This window comes from Oncorhynchus masou, unplaced genomic scaffold (assembly GCF_036934945.1).
Source record: "Oncorhynchus masou masou isolate Uvic2021 unplaced genomic scaffold, UVic_Omas_1.1 unplaced_scaffold_779, whole genome shotgun sequence".
NCBI classification, from domain to species: domain Eukaryota; kingdom Metazoa; phylum Chordata; class Actinopteri; order Salmoniformes; family Salmonidae; genus Oncorhynchus; species Oncorhynchus masou.
Window position 1 is genome coordinate 230,607 of NW_027014259.1, and position 16,894 is coordinate 247,500.

Genomic DNA, 16,894 nt, shown 5'->3' on the forward strand with positions numbered 1-16,894 from the left:
ACAGAACTGTTAAATAGTACAGAACACAATGAACTGTTAAATAGTTCAGAACTGTTAAATAGTTCAGAACACAATGAACTGTTAAATAGTTCAGAACTGTTAAATAGTTCAGAACACAATGAACTGTTAAATAGTTCAGAACACAATGAACTGTTAAATAGTACAGAACTGTTAAATAGTTCAGAACACAATGAACTGTTAAATAGTTCAGAACTGTTAAATAGTACAGAACACAATGAACTGTTAAATAGTTCAGAACACAATGAACTGTTAAATAGTTCAGAACTGTTAAATAGTTCAGAACACAATGAACTGTTAAATAGTTCAGAACACAATGAAATGTTAAATAGTACAGAACTGTTAAATAGTACAGAACACAATGAACTGTTAAATAGTTCAGAACTGTTAAATAGTACAGAACACAATGAACTGTTAAATAGTTCAGAACTGTTAAATAGTACAGAACACAATGAACTGTTAAATAGTTCAGAACACAATGAACTGTTAAATAGTTCAGAACTGTTAAATAGTTCAGAACACAATGAACTGTTAAATAGTACAGAACACAATGAACTGTTAAATAGTTCAGAACACAATGAACTGTTAAATAGTACAGAACTGTTAAATAGTACAGAACACAATGAACTGTTAAATAGTTCAGAACTGTTAAATAGTACAGAACACAATGAACTGTTAAATAGTTCAGAACTGTTAAATAGTACAGAACACAATGAACTGTTAAATAGTACAGAACACAATGAACTGTTAAATAGTACAGAACACAATGAACTGTTAAATAGTACAGAACACAATGAACTGTTAAATAGTACAGAACACAATGAACTGTTAAATAGTACAGAACTGTTAAATAGTACAGAACTGTTAAATAGTACAGAACACAATGAACTGTTAAATAGTACAGAACTGTTAAATGGTACAGAACACAATGAACTGTTAAATAGTTCAGAACTGTTAAATAGTACAGAACACAATGAACTGTTAAATAGTTCAGAACTGTTAAATAGTTCAGAACACAATGAACTGTTAAATAGTTCAGAACTGTTAAATAGTACAGAACACAATGACCTGTTAAATAGTTCAGAACTGTTAAATAGTTCAGAACACAATGAACTGTTAAATAGTTCAGAACTGTTAAATAGTTCAGAACACAATGAACTGTTAAATAGTTCAGAACTGTTAAATAGTTCAGAACACAATGAACTGTTAAATAGTTCAGAACTGTTAAATAGTACAGAACACAATGAACTGTTAAATAGTTCAGAACACAATGAACTGTTAAATAGTTCAGAACTGTTAAATAGTTCAGAACACAATGAACTGTTAAATAGTACAGAACTGTTAAATAGTACAGAACACAATGAACTGCTAAATAGTTCAGAACACAATGAACTGTTAAATAGTACAGAACTGTTAAATAGTACAGAACACAATGAACTGTTAAATAGTTCAGAACTGTTAAATAGTACAGAACACAATGAACTGTTAAATAGTTCAGAACTGTTAAATAGTACAGAACACAATGAACTGTTAAATAGTTCAGAACACAATGAACTGTTAAATAGTTCAGAACTGTTAAATAGTTCAGAACACAATGAACTGTTAAATAGTACAGAACACAATGAACTGTTAAATAGTTCAGAACACAATGAACTGTTAAATAGTACAGAACTGTTAAATAGTACAGAACACAATGAACTGTTAAATAGTTCAGAACTGTTAAATAGTACAGAACACAATGAACTGTTAAATAGTTCAGAACTGTTAAATAGTTCAGAACACAATGAACTGTTAAATAGTTCAGAACTGTTAAATAGTACAGAACACAATGAACTGTTAAATAGTTCAGAACACAATGAACTGTTAAATAGTTCAGAACTGTTAAATAGTTCAGAACACAATGAACTGTTAAATAGTACAGAACTGTTAAATAGTACAGAACACAATGAACTGCTAAATAGTTCAGAACACAATGAACTGTTAAATAGTACAGAACTGTTAAATAGTACAGAACACAATGAACTGTTAAATAGTTCAGAACTGTTAAATAGTACAGAACACAATGAACTGTTAAATAGTTCAGAACTGTTAAATAGTACAGAACACAATGAACTGTTAAATAGTTCAGAACTGTTAAATAGTTCAGAACACAATGAACTGTTAAATAGTACAGAACACAATGAACTGTTAAATAGTTCAGAACACAATGAACTGTTAAATAGTACAGAACTGTTAAATAGTACAGAACACAATGAACTGTTAAATAGTTCAGAACTGTTAAATAGTACAGAACACAATGAACTGTTAAATAGTTCAGAACACAATGAACTGTTAAATAGTTCAGAACTGTTAAATAGTACAGAACACAATGAACTGCTAAATAGTTCAGAACACAATGAACTGTTAAATAGTTCAGAACACAATGAACTGTTAAATAGTTCAGAACTGTTAAATAGTACAGAACACAATGAACTGCTAAATAGTTCAGAACACAATGAACTGCTAAATAGTACAGAACACAATGAACTGTTAAATAGTACAGAACACAATGAACTGTTAAATAGTTCAGAACACAATGACCTGTTAAATAGTTCAGAACACAATGACCTGTTAAATAGTACAGAACACAATGAACTGTTAAATAGTACAGAACTGTTAAATAGTTCAGAACACAATGAACTGTTAAATAGTACAGAACACAATGAACTGTTAAATAGTTCAGAACACAATGAACTGTTAAATAGTTCAGAACACAATGAACTGTTAAATAGTTCAGAACACAATGAACTGTTAAATAGTTCAGAACACAATGAACTGTTAAATAGTTCAGAACACAATGAACTGTTAAATAGTACAGAACACAATGAACTGTTAAATAGTTCAGAACACAATGAACTGTTAAATAGTTCAGAACACAATGAACTGTTAAATAGTACAGAACTGTTAAATAGTTCAGAACACAATGAACTGTTAAATAGTTCAGAACACAATGAACTGTTAAATAGTTCAGAACACAATGAACTGTTAAATAGTACAGAACACAATGAACTGTTAAATAGTTCAGAACACAATGAACTGTTAAATAGTACAGAACACAATGAACTGTTAAATAGTACAGAACACAATGAACTGTTAAATAGTTCAGAACTGTTAAATAGTACAGAACACAATGAACTGTTAAATAGTTCAGAACACAATGAACTGTTAAATAGTTCAGAACACAATGAACTGTTAAATAGTACAGAACACAATGAACTGTTAAATAGTTCAGAACACAATGAACTGTTAAATAGTACAGAACACAATGACCTGTTAAATAGTTCAGAACACAATGACCTGTTAAATAGTACAGAACACAATGAACTGTTAAATAGTTCAGAACACAATGAACTGTTAAATAGTTCAGAACACAATGAACTGTTAAATAGTACAGAACACAATGAACTGTTAAATAGTTCAGAACACAATGAACTGTTAAATAGTACAGAACATAATGAACTGTTAAATAGTTCAGAACACAATGAACTGTTAAATAGTTCAGAACACAATGAACTGTTAAATAGTTCAGAACCCAATGAACTGTTAAATAGTACAGAACCCAATGAACTGTTAAATAGTTCAGAACACAATGACCTGTTAAATAGTTCAGAACACAACTAAATGTTCCATAGTCTATAGTGTTTAAGATCCTGAGCTTTGTAGTGAGCTGTAGTCAATAAATAGCATTCTCAAGTAGGTGTTCCTCTTGTCCAGGTGGGAAAGGGCCGTGTGGAATGAAATAGAGATTTTGTCATCTGTCAATGTGTTGGTGAGGTATGAGATTCGAGTGGGTCTGGGACGATGGGTGTCTGGGATGATGGCGTTGATAGGAGCCATGACCAGCCTTTTCAAATCATTTCATGGCTAAAGATGTGAGTGTTACGGAGCGATAGACATTTAGACAGGTTACCTTGGCGTTCTTGGGCACAGGGACAATGGTGGTCTGCTTGAAACATGTAGGTATTACAGACTGGGTCAGCGACAGGTTGAACACGTCAGTGAAGACAGCAGAGACCAGGTCAGCGACAGGTTGAACACGTCAGTGAAGACATTACAGACTGGGTCAGCGACAGGTTGAACACGTCAGTGAAGACAGCACAGACCGGGTCAGCGACAGGTTGAACACGTCAGTGAAGACAGCACAGACCGGGTCAGCGACAGGTTGAACACGTCAGTGAAGACAGTACAGACCGGGTCAGCGACAGGTTGAACACGTCAGTGAAGACACTACAGACCGGGTCAGCGACAGGTTGAACACGTCAGTGAAGACAGCACAGACCGGGTCAGCGACAGGTTGAACACGTCAGTGAAGACAGTACAGACCGGGTCAGCGACAGGTTGAACACGTCAGTGAAGACAGTACAGACCGGGTCAGCGACAGGTTGAACACGTCAGTGAAGAAAGTACAGACCGGGTCAGCGACAGGTTGAACACGTCAGTGAAGACAGTACAGACCGGGTCAGCGACAGGTTGAACACGTCAGTGAAGACAGTACAGACCGGGTCAGCGACAGGTTGAACACGTCAGTGAAGACAGCACAGACCGGGTCAGCGACAGGTTGAACACGTCAGTGAAGACAGTACAGACCGGGTCAGCGACAGGTTGAACACGTCAGTGAAGACAGTACAGACCGGGTCAGCGACAGGTTGAACACGTCAGTGAAGACAGTACAAACCGGGTCAGCGACAGGTTGAACACGTCAGTGAAGACAGTCGGCTTCCAGTACGTGTCCTGGTCATCCGGCCTGCGGTCTTGTGAATGTGAATTGAACACGTCAGTGAAGACAGTCGGCTTCCAGTACGTGTCCTGGTCATCCGGCCTGCGGTCTTGTGAATGTCGACCTGTTTAAAGTTCTTACTGACATCGGCTACGGAGAGCGTGATCTCGCAGTCGTCCGGAACAGCCGATGCTCTCATGCGTGGTTCAGTGTTGCTGGCCTCGAAGAGAGCATAGAAGGTATTTTGCTGGTCTGGTAGACTCGGTTGGGTTTCTCTTTGTAATCCATGATAGTTTGAGAGTCCTGCCACATCCGATGAGCCGGGGTGTAGTAGGATTTGTGCTTCGTCCTGGTTTGACACTTTGCCTGGTTCGTCAGAGGGCATAGCAGGATTTCTTATAATCGTCCAGATTGGTATCCAGCTCCTTGAAAGCAGCAGCTCTAGCCTTTAGCTCAGTTCGGATGCAGCGTGTAAGACATGGCTTCTGGTTGGGATATGTACGTACGGTCAATGTGGGGACGAAGTCGTCGATGCACTTATTAATGAAGCCGGTGACTGATGTGGTGAACTCCTCAATGCCATCGGGAGGAATCCCGGAACAGTGCTATTGAAGCAGTCCTGTTGCTTAGCATTCGCTTCATTCGAACCACTTATGTATTGAGCGACACTGGTACTTCCTGTTTATGTGTTTTTTGTTTGTCAGCAGGAATCAGGGTAATAGAGTTATGTTCAGATTTACCTAATGGAGGGCGAGGGAGAGCTTTGTACGCATCTAGGCTTTTTTCACCTCTAGTTGCACAGGTGACATGATGGTAGAAATGAATAATTATTAAATTAAATTAATATAATATATATTAAAATATATTCATAATTAATGCTGTAACGTAACAAAATGTGGGAAAACAATCAAGGGGTCTTAATACTTTTTATTTTACAATGATGAGTTCTTAATAGCCTTAAGTGAATTGTGTATTCAGGCAGCCATGGGCTGGAGATGGAACAGGAAGCTGGTGGCAGCCATGGGCTGGAGATGGAACAGGAAGCTGGTGGAGGCCATTGGCCGCAGATGGAACAGGGAGCTGGTGGAGGCCATTGGCCGCAGATGGAACAGGGAGCTGGTGGAGGCCATTGGCTGCAGATGGAACAGGGAGCTGGTGGCAGCCATTGGCTGCAGATGGAACAGGAAGCTGGTGGAGGCCATGGGCTGGAGATGGAACAGGGAGCTGGTGGCAGCCATGGGCTGTAGATGGAACAGGGAGCTGGTGGCAGCCATTGGCTGCAGATGGAACAGGAAGCTGGTGGAGGCCATGGGCTGTAGATGGAACAGGAAGCTGGTGGAGGCCATGGGCTGTAGATGGAACAGGAAGCTGGTGGCAGCCATGGGCTGTAGATGGAACAGGAAGCTGGTGGAGGCCATTGGCTGCAGATGGAACAGGGAGCTGGTGGAGGCCATTGGCTGCAGATGGAACAGGAAGCTGGTGGAGGCCATGGGCTGGAGATGGAACAGGGAGCTGGTGGCAGCCATGGGCTGTAGATGGAACAGGAAGCTGGTGACAGCCATGGGCTGTAGATGGAACAGGAAGCTGGTGGAGGCCATTGGCTGCAGATGGAACAGGGAGCTGGTGGAGGCCATTGGCTGCTGATGGAACAGGGAGCTGGTGGCCGCCATTGGCTGCAGATGGAACAGGAAGCTGGTGGAGGCCATGGGCTGTAGATGGAACAGGGAGCTGGTGGCAGCCATTGGCTGCAGATGGAACAGGAAGCTGGTGGCAGCCATTAGCTGCAGATGGAACAGGAAGCTGGTAACAGCAATTAGCTGCAGATGGAACAGGAAGCTAGTGATAGTGTCATTATGTAGAAGTCGGCTCAATCATTATAATAATTGAAATGATAAGACAAAGTGCCTTAAAAACATCTCAAACGTAGCCTACCGATTGCAAGACGCAGCCTGTGACCAAAACATTGTCTGGTCCAGTCATTCCACATGTTCAACTCCCTTCATTTTGTTATATGATATTGGCGTCTCCTGGAGGGTTTTTGTTGTTGTAGGGTGTTACACTTGAAAACGCATTGGCAATCGACGCCTGTTTGACGTAGGTGGCTGGTTGGCCGGTTGGCTGGGTGGCCGGTTGGCTGGGTGGCCGGTTGGCCGGTTGGCTGGTTGGGGCTGAGGTGCTTTGCTGCTTTCGGCCGTGTTTTTTTTTTAACAATCATCGTAAGGTAGGGGATTGTTATTATTCAAATTACTGAATTAATTTGTCTTGTTGCCTCTTTTTGTCGCCACAACTCTCAGGAACAACACTTGCATTTGGTTGACATCGATTTTCCTCTAACTGAAATACTGCCGTACCACTAAAATACTGCCATACCACTGAAATACTGCCACTAAAATACTGCCATACCACTGAAATACTGCCATACCACTGAAATACTGCCATACCACTGAAATACTGCCATACCACTGAAGACGAGCTGAAATACTGCCATACCACTGAATATGAGCTGAAATACTGCCATACCACTGAAATACTGCAGTACCACTGAAATACTGCCATACCACTGAAATACTGCCATACCACTGAATATGAGCAGAAATACTGCCATACCACTGAAATACTGCCGTACCACTGAAATACTGCCATACCACTGAAATACTGCCATACCACTGAAATACTGCCATACCACTGAAATACTGCCATACCACTGAAGATGAGCTTAAATACTGCCATACCACTGAAGATGAGCTGAAATACTGCCATACCACTGAAGATGAGCTGAAATACTGCCATACCACTGAAGACCAGCTGAAATACTGCCATACCACTGAAGATGAGCTTAAATACTGCCATACCACTGAAGACTAGCTGAAATACTGCCATACCACCGAAATACTGCCATACCACTGAAATACTGCCATACCACTGAAGATGAGCTTAAATACTGCCATACCACTGAAGATGAGCTGAAATACTGCCATACCACTGAAGATGAGCTGAAATACTGCCATACCACTGAAGATGAGCTGAAATACTGCCATACCACTGAAGACCAGCTGAAATACTGCCATACCACTGAAATACTGCCATACCACTGAAGATGAGCTTAAATACTGCCATACCACTGAAGACTAGCTGAAATACTGCCATACCACTGAAATACTGCCATACCACTGAAGATGAGCTGAAATACTGCCATACCACTGAAATACTGCCATACCACTGAAGACGAGCTGAAATACTGCCATACCACTGAATATGAGCAGAAATACTGCCATACCACTGAATATGAGCTGAAATACTGCCACACCACTGAATATGAGCTGAAATACTGCCATACCACTGAAATACTGCCATACCACTGAAGTTGAGCTGAAATACTGCCATACCACTGAAGTTGAGCTGAAATACTGCCATACCACTGAAATACTGCCATACCACTGAAATACTGCCATACCACTGAAATACTGCCATACCACTGAATGAGCTGAAATACTGCCATACCACTGAAGTTGAGCTGAAATACTGCCATACCACTGAAATACTGCCGTACCACTGAAATACTGCCGTACCACTGAAATACTGCCGTACCACTGAAATACTGCCGTACCACTGAAATACTGCCATACCACTGAAATACTGCCATACCACTGAAGACGTGCTGAAATACTGCCATACCACTGAAATACTGCCGTACCACTGAAATACTGCCATACCACTGAAATACTGCCGTACCACTGAAATACTGCCATACCACTGAAATACTGCCATACCACTGAAATACTGCCATACCACTGAAATACTGCCATACCACTGAATGAGCTGAAATACTGCCGTACCACTGAAATACTGCCGTACCACTGAAATACTGCCGTACCACTGAAATACTGCCATACCACTGAAATACTGCCGAACCACTGAAATACTGCTGAAATACTACTGAAGGAAAGCCATTTCTCTCCTCACCAACATCAAACTGAGGTAAAGCCCCTTCTCTTCTCACCAGCATCTAACTGAGGTAAAGCCCCTTCTCTTCTCACCAGCATCTGACTGAAGGAAAGCCATTTCTCTCCTCACCAGCATCTGACTGAAGGAAAGCCATTTCTCTCCTCACCAACATCAAACTGAGGTAAAGCCCCTTCTCTTCTCACCAGCATCTAACTGAGGTAAAGCCATTTCTCTTCTCACCAGCATCTGACTGAAGGAAAGCCATTTCTCTCCTCACCAGCATCAAACTGAGGTAAAGCCCCTTCTCTTCTTACCAGCATCAAACTGAGGTAAAGCCATTTCTCTCCTCACCAGCATCTGACTGAGGTAAAGCCCTTTCTCTCCTCACCAGCATCTGAGGTAAAGCCCTTTCTCTCCTCACCAGCATCTGAGGTAAAGCCCTTTCTCTCCTCACCAGCATCTAACTGAGGTAAACCCCCTTCTCTCCTCACCAGCATCTAACTGAGGTAAAGTGTGCGCTCTAAGCAGGGACATTTATGATTGGCCAACATGTGCATGCCATGCAGCCAGTGAGACAGCCCGCTTGTGATTGGTCAGCATCCTCTGCACATGTGGAAAGTGAATGAACGGAGTCTAGCGCATCTGATTGGAGGAGGTGCAACAGTCTAGTTTTTGTTATATTACATGCTGACCACGCTGCCCGTGTTGAATACAGGAGCATTGCAAAATAAATGTACACAGAAGTATTATTCAATAATTTCATCCAAACTGCTCACGCGTGTCAATGAGAATTTGCGTAGCCAGGAGTTAAAACTTAGTTCTATTTCCGATGCTTGATGCGCTCTCCCATCTCCTCATCGGATTTTAGGAGCATATATCCACGTGGGTGATTGAAAGATGAAATAAATGTAAACTTAATTCCACCTTGACATTACGGGGTATTGGTGTGTGGGTCGGTGACACAGCATCTCCAGTTAATCCATTTTAAATTCAGCCTCAAACACAACAAAATGCTGAGGAATGTCTAGCCTCCACTCACCCCCGAGCCAGGAGAACTGCAGAATGCTGAGGAATGTCTAGCCTCCACTCACCCCCCGAGCCAGGAGAACTGCACAATGCTGAGGAATGTCTAGCCTACACTCACAGCCCGAGCCAGGAGAACTACACAATGCTGAGGAATGTCTAGCCTCCACTCACAGCCCGAGCCAGGAGAACTACACAATGCTGAGGAATGTCTAGCCTCCACTCACCCCCCGAGCCAGGAGAACTACACAATGCTGAGGAATGTCTAGCCTCCACTCACAGCCCGAGCCAGGAGAACTACACAATGCTGAGGAATGTCTAGCCGCCACTCACCCCCCGAGCCAGGAGAACTGCACAATGCTGAGGAATGTCTAGCCTCCACTCACCCCCGAGCCAGGAGAACTACACAATGCTGAGGAATGTCTAGCCGCCACTCACCCCCCGAGCCAGGAGAACTACACAATGCTGAGGAATGTCTAGCCGCCACTCACCCCCCGAGCCAGGAGAACTACACAATGCTGAGGAATGTCTAGCCTCCACTCACAGCCCGAGCCAGGAGAACTGCAGTATGCTGAGGAATGTCTAGCCTCCACTCACCCCCCGAGCCAGGAGAACTGCAGAATGCTGAGGAATGTCTAGCCTCCACTCACCCCCCGAGCCAGGAGAACTACACTATGCTGAGGAATGTCTAGCCTCCACTCACCCCCCGAGCCAGGAGAACTGCATAATGCTGAGGAATGTCTAGCCTCCACTCACCCCCCGAGCCAGGAGAACTGCACAATGCTGAGGAATGTCTAGCCTCCACTCACCCCTCGAGCCAGGGGAACTACACAATGCTGAGGAATGTCTAGCCTCCACTCACCCCCCGAGCCAGGAGAACTGCACAATGCTGAGGAATGTCTAGCTGCCACTCACCCCCCGAGCCAGGAGAACTGAACAATGCTGAGGAATGTCTAGCTGCCACTCACAGCCCGACCCAGGAGAACTACACAATGCTGAAGAATGTCTAGCTGCCACTCACCCCCTGAGCCAGGAGAACTGCACAATGCTGAGGAATGTCTAGCCTCCACTCACCCCCCGAGCCAGGAGAACTGCACAATGCTGAGGAATGTCTAGCCTCCACTCACCCCCCAAGCCAGGAGAACTGCACAATGCTGAGGAATGTCTAGCTGCCACTCACCCCCCGAGCCAGGGGAACTGCACAATGCTGAGGAATGTCTAGCTGCCACTCACCCCCCGAGCCAGGGGAACTGCACAATGCTGAGGAATGTCTAGCTGCCACTCACCCCCCGAGCCAGGAGAACTGCACAATGCTGAGGAATGTCTAGCCTCCACTCACCCCCCGAGCCAGGGGAACTGCACAATGCTGAGGAATGTCTAGCCTCCACTCACCCCCCGAGCCAGGAGAACTGCACAATGCTGAGGAATGTCTAGCCTCCACTCACAGCCCGAGCCAGGAGAACTGCACAATGCTGAGGAATGTCTAGCCTCCACTCACCCCCCGAGCCAGGAGAACTGCACAATGCTGAGGAATGTCTAGCCTCCACTCACAGCCCGAGCCAGGGGAACTGCACAATGCTGAGGAATGTCTAGCCTCCACTCACCCCCCGAGCCAGGAGAACTGCACAATGCTGAGGAATGTCTAGATGCCACTCACCCCCCGAGCCAGGGGAACTGCACAATGCTGAGGAATGTCTAGATGCCACTCACCCCCCGAGCCAGGGGAACTGCACAATGCTGAGGAATGTCTAGCCTCCACTCACAGCCCGAGCCAGGAGAACTGCACAATGCTGAGGAATGTCTAGCCTCCACTCACCCCCCGAGCCAGGAGAACTGCACAATGCTGAGGAATGTCTAGCCTCCACTCACCCCCCGAGCCAGGAGAACTGAACAATGCTGAAGAATGTCTAGCCTCCACTCACCCCCCGAGCCAGGAGAACTGAACAATGCTGAAGAATGTCTAGCCTCCACTCACAGCCCGAGCTAGGGGAACTACACAATGCTGAGGAATGTCTAGCCTCCACTCACCCCCCGAGCCAGGAGAACTGCACAATGCTGAGGAATGTCTAGCCTCCACTCACCCCCCGAGCCAGGAGAACTGCACAATGCTGAGGAATGTCTAGCCTCCACTCACCCCCCGAGCCAGGGGAACTGCACAATGCTGAGGAATGTCTAGCCTCCACTCACCCCCCGAGCCAGGAGAACTGCACAATGCTGAGGAATGTCTAGCCTCCACTCACCCCCCGAGCCAGGAGAACTGCACAATGCTGAGGAATGTCTAGCCTCCACTCACAGCCCGAGCCAGGAGAACTGCACAATGCTGAGGAATGTCTAGCCTCCACTCACCCCCCGAGCCAGGAGAACTGCACAATGCTGAGGAATGTCTAGATGCCACTCACCCCCCGAGCCAGGGGAACTGCACAATGCTGAGGAATGTCTAGCCTCCACTCACCCCCCAAGCCAGGAGAACTGCACAATGCTGAGGAATGTCTAGCAGCCACTCACCCCCCGAGCCAGGAGAACTGCACAATGCTGAGGAATGTCTAGCCTCCACTCACCCCCCGAGCCAGGAGAACTGAACAATGCTGAAGAATGTCTAGCCTCCACTCACCCCCCGAGCCAGGAGAACTGCACAATGCTGAGGAATGTCTAGCCTCCACTCACCCCCCGAGCCAGGAGAACTGAACAATGCTGAGGAATGTCTAGCTGGGAGAATCAGCAGCAGCAACAAACTAGGCCTCCAGAGTGGTGCAGTGGCCTAAGGCACTACAGACACCCTGGTTCGAATCCCGGGCTGTATCACAACCGGCTGTGATAGGGAGTCCCATAGGGCGGGGTACAATTGGCCAAGTGTCGTCCGTGTTAGGGTTTGGCCAGTGTAGGCTGTCATTGTAAATAAGAAGTTGTTGACTTGCCTAGTTAAATAAAGGTTACATTTTGTTTTAAATGTAAAAGCTAATTTCCCAACAGAAAGGTTCACTATTGAGATGAATTGACACAGAGACCAAAATCAAACACTTGTTGAAAAATATTAGCAGACCTGTTAGCAGATAGCTATGGGACCTGTTAGCAGATAGCTATGGGACCTGTTAGCAGATAGCTGTGGGACCTGTTAGCAGATAGCTATGGGACCTGTTAGCAGATAGCTATGGGACCTGTTAGCAGATAGCTATGGGACCTGTTAGCAGATAGCTATGGGACCTGTTAGCAGATAGCTATGGGACCTGTTAGCAGATAGCTATGGGACCTGCAGGCAGATGGCTATGGGACCTATAGCTAGCTATATTGGCTACTATGCTAACTTGCTGGCTAGATAAACATGGTGCTAACAAGTACAATAACTCAATGCATGCACACACTTCTATTGAATATGCATTGCCCTGTATTGTGACTAGACCTAGGTGACATCTTGATTTACAGTTTATCAATGGAGATTTACCATTCAAATAACATTATGTTTAACATTATGTCTAACCACTATGTAGCCTAGTGGTTAGAGCGTTGGACTAGAAACCGAAAGGTTGCAAGTTCAAATCCCCGAGCTGACAAGGTACAAATCTGTCATTCTGCCCCTGAACAGGCAGTTAACCTACTGTTCCTAGGCTGTCATTGAAAATAAGAATTTGTTCTGAACTGACTTGCCTAGTTAAATAAAGGTAAAATAAAAAAAAATTGTTAGATTGGTAAGAACTAAGTCAAATTCATTTTGACTTTAAAATGGATGCATTAATGCATAAATGGCTGTCTCTCTCTCTTGGGGAATTCTGTCAACACCTTTTTCACATTTAATGATATTGAATATCGTCCTAAAATAATCCATCCAAAAATCGATATCGGCCCTAAAAAAGAGAGGGGTAGGTAGGGAGGCAGAGAGGAGGAGCGAGGGAGGGAGGGGGAGGCAGAGGGAGGGAGGGAGGGAGGCAGAGGGAGGGAGGCAGAGGGAGGGAGGGAGGGAGGCGGAGGAGAGAGGGAGGGAGGGAGGGGGGGAGGGAGGGAGGGAGGGAGGGAGGGAGGGAGGCGGAGAGAGGGAGGGAGGAAGGCAGAGGGAGGGAGGGAGGGAGGGAGGGAGGGAGGGAGGGAGGGAGGGAGGGAGGGAGGGAGGGAGGGAGGGGGAGGGAGGGAGGGAGGGAGGGAGGGAGGGAGGGAGGGAGGGAGGGAGGGAGGGAGGGAGGGAGGGAGGGAGGGGGTCCATATAGAACTATGATTGATAGGATATCTGTGGGTCTACAGGGACAGATGGTCTCTAATACTGATACAGACACACAATGTTATCCGTGTTCCCCTGGAACTCAATACCCCCAAACCCTGGGCAACAAGAGATGGACATAATGGAGGACAGTAACACACACACACACTTAAACACACACACACACACACACACACACACACACACACACACACACACACAGAGTGAAAGAGGAAAGCAGATACAGAGAAAACCACTTTAGTTTCTATGCTAAATCATATTATCACTGTCTAGACCCCCACTTTGTCTCTGAGACACAATCACTGAGAAACTTCCGTTCCTCCAATCCCCCCCCCCCCCAACACAGTAAAAGGGGAAAAACTGTCGACGTGTCTATAAATATAATTACCAGACGAAACAAGAACACATTTAGGGGTGACTTCTTCTTTAACTGTAAAAGTGTCTGACAAATGTCTAGCAGATGTCGGGCCTCAGCTGTAGGCAACCAAGCCTCTAAAATTCAATTCAACGCTCTTCAAACAAAACTCAATCTGCTTGTTCCAAATGGAGAAAATTAGGGCCAATATTCCAATAGAAGACTGTGTGTTCCAAATGGAGAAAATTAGGGCCAATATTCCAATAGAAGACTGTGTGTTCTAAATGGAGAAAATTAGGGCCAATATTCCAATAGAAGACTGTGTGTTCTAAATGGAGAAAATTAGGGCCAATATTCCAATAGAAGACTGTGTGTTCCAAATGGAGAAAATTAGGGCCAATATTCCAATAGAAGACTGTGTGTTCCAAATGGAGAAAATTAGGGCCAATATTCCAATAGAAGACTGTGTGTTCTAAATGGAGAAAATTAGGGCCAATATTCCAATAGAAGACTGTGTGTTCCAAATGGAGAAAATTAGGGCCAATATTCCAATAGAAGACTGTGTGTTCCAAATGGAGAAAATTAGGGCCAATATTCCAATAGAAGACTGTGTGTTCCAAATGGAGAAAATTAGGGCCAATATTCCAATAGAAGACTATGTGTTGCAAAATCCCTCCGTTTCCCTTTATAGTGTACTAAGTCCTATGGGCTCTGGTCAAAAGTAGTGCACTATGAAGGGAATAGGGTGCCATTTGGTATGCATGTCTCTCCACTCTTAATCTTCATCAGCAGTGTGGAAAGGAGAGACCATATATCTGGAGCTTTATCTCATTCTCAGTCTAGTAGGAGATCTGATCTTGTCCCCCCCCAGGAGGTTGAAGCCTGGTAACTTTAAGTAAGACATCAGAACAGAAGCCTCAAAAGAGACAGGCAGCTAGCTAGCACTCCGTTCCTCTGTGTCTGTCTGTTTGACTGTCTGCCTGTGACGTCTCACTTACCCCTTAAAATAGGCCAAATAGAATCTCTCTGTCTGGGGATGGAAGAAAAACACACACTGATAGAAAGAGAGGGGGGATTGAGGGAGAGAGAGAGAGAGAGAGGAGAGAGAGAGGAGAGAGAGACCGAGAGAAAGAGAGAAAAAGAGAGAGAGAGGGAGCGAGCGAGCGAGAGAGGGAGCGAGAGAGAGAGAGCGAGAGAGAGACAGAGAGAGAGAGAGGGAAACCGAGAGAAAGAGAAAAAAAGAGAGAGAGAGACAGAGAGAGGGAAACCGAGAGAAAGAGAGAAAAAGAGAGAGAGAGAGAGAGAGAGGGAGACGGAGAGAAAGAGAGAAAAAGAGGAGAGAGAGGAGAGAGAGAGGGAGACGGAGAGAGAGAGAGAGAGAGAGAGAGAGAGAGAGAGAAGGGGGGGGGGGAGAGAGAGAGAGAGAGAGGGAGCGAGAGGGAAAGAGAGAACCCCCAGCCAGATACAGACTGTAATGTGTTAGAATCTGCCCCGGCATCTCAGAGATCACAGGAGTTCTGTTTGAAGCGTCTGCCAGTCAGGTGTGTGTGTGTGTGTGTGTGTGTGTGTGTGTGTGTGTGTGTGTGTGTGTGTGTGTGTGTGTGTGTGTGTGTGTGTGTGTGTGTATATATATGCAGCAGTGCCAGTCAGATCTGCAGCCTCAACCACCTGTTCTGTTCAGGAAGGAGGCTGTTCGGAAAAGGAACCATTACCAAACAAACAGGAGGGTGAGAAGTCACCACGACACATTGAGTTATGTAGTTGTTGGGTGACTAGAGGTGGAAGAGGTTGAGATATGTAGTTGTTATGTAGTTGTTGGGTGACTAGAGGTGGGAGAGGTTGAGATATGTAGTTGTTATGTAGTTGTTGGGTGACTAGAGGTGGAAGAGGTTGAGATAGACGGTCACAGATGGATGAGAGTAAGAAATCCAACACTGTGTTTTTTATTTGTTATTTCAAGAGAGAATCTTCATATGGCACGAATCAACAAAATAAAATAAAAGCAAAATTGACACACACAGACACAGACACACACAGACACACACAGACAGACACAGACAGACACAGACAGACACACACATTACTATAAAATGCCTACATAGGCAATACAATGGTAAGTATCATGTAACGTTAGTCTATACGTCCCCGCTGCGCTCATGTGGTAGAGCTCATACGATCAGTGATCCAAGTCGGGATGTTTTCCAGAACAACGTCGAAGCAGAGATTCAACTCAAACCCGTGTCTTTATCAGTGTAGTTTACGGTAACATCGCCTATATAGTGTAACGACCCTGGGTTTATACGCGCGGAAATCGACTGTGCCGCACGACCATTGCTTTTGCGGAACAGTCGATTGCGCGCCCGACCCATGTAACTAAATAACACTCACCTTGATTGGTATGACTGGTGTCCGACAGGATACTTCTGACCAGCAGGAAGAACAGGCAACACTTCCTGTTGGAACTCATCTCTACACCAAAAATAATATCCTCAACAACAACAAAAAAAACTAGTAACGGACAAACCGAGACTCAAACCACCGACGGTTCTGCTGTCGTCCCGCCACACGGTGACGCAGAGAGACGCTGCGG

The 16,894-nt window shown here is 44.9% G+C and overlaps 1 protein-coding gene across 1 annotated transcript in view; it reads right to left on the bottom strand.

Annotated features, from left to right (window-relative positions):
* Positions 1-16,894, bottom strand: part of LOC135537440 (ephrin type-A receptor 6-like) — a 247,500-nt gene that overhangs the window by 230,600 nt on the left and 6 nt on the right. Inside the window, exon 1 of the mRNA XM_064963605.1 lies at positions 16,693-16,894. This exon is cut by the window's right edge and continues 6 nt beyond it. Coding sequence (XP_064819677.1) covers positions 16,693-16,771 — 79 coding nt within the window. The 5' untranslated portion in view covers positions 16,772-16,894. The remainder of the gene's footprint in view (positions 1-16,692) is intronic.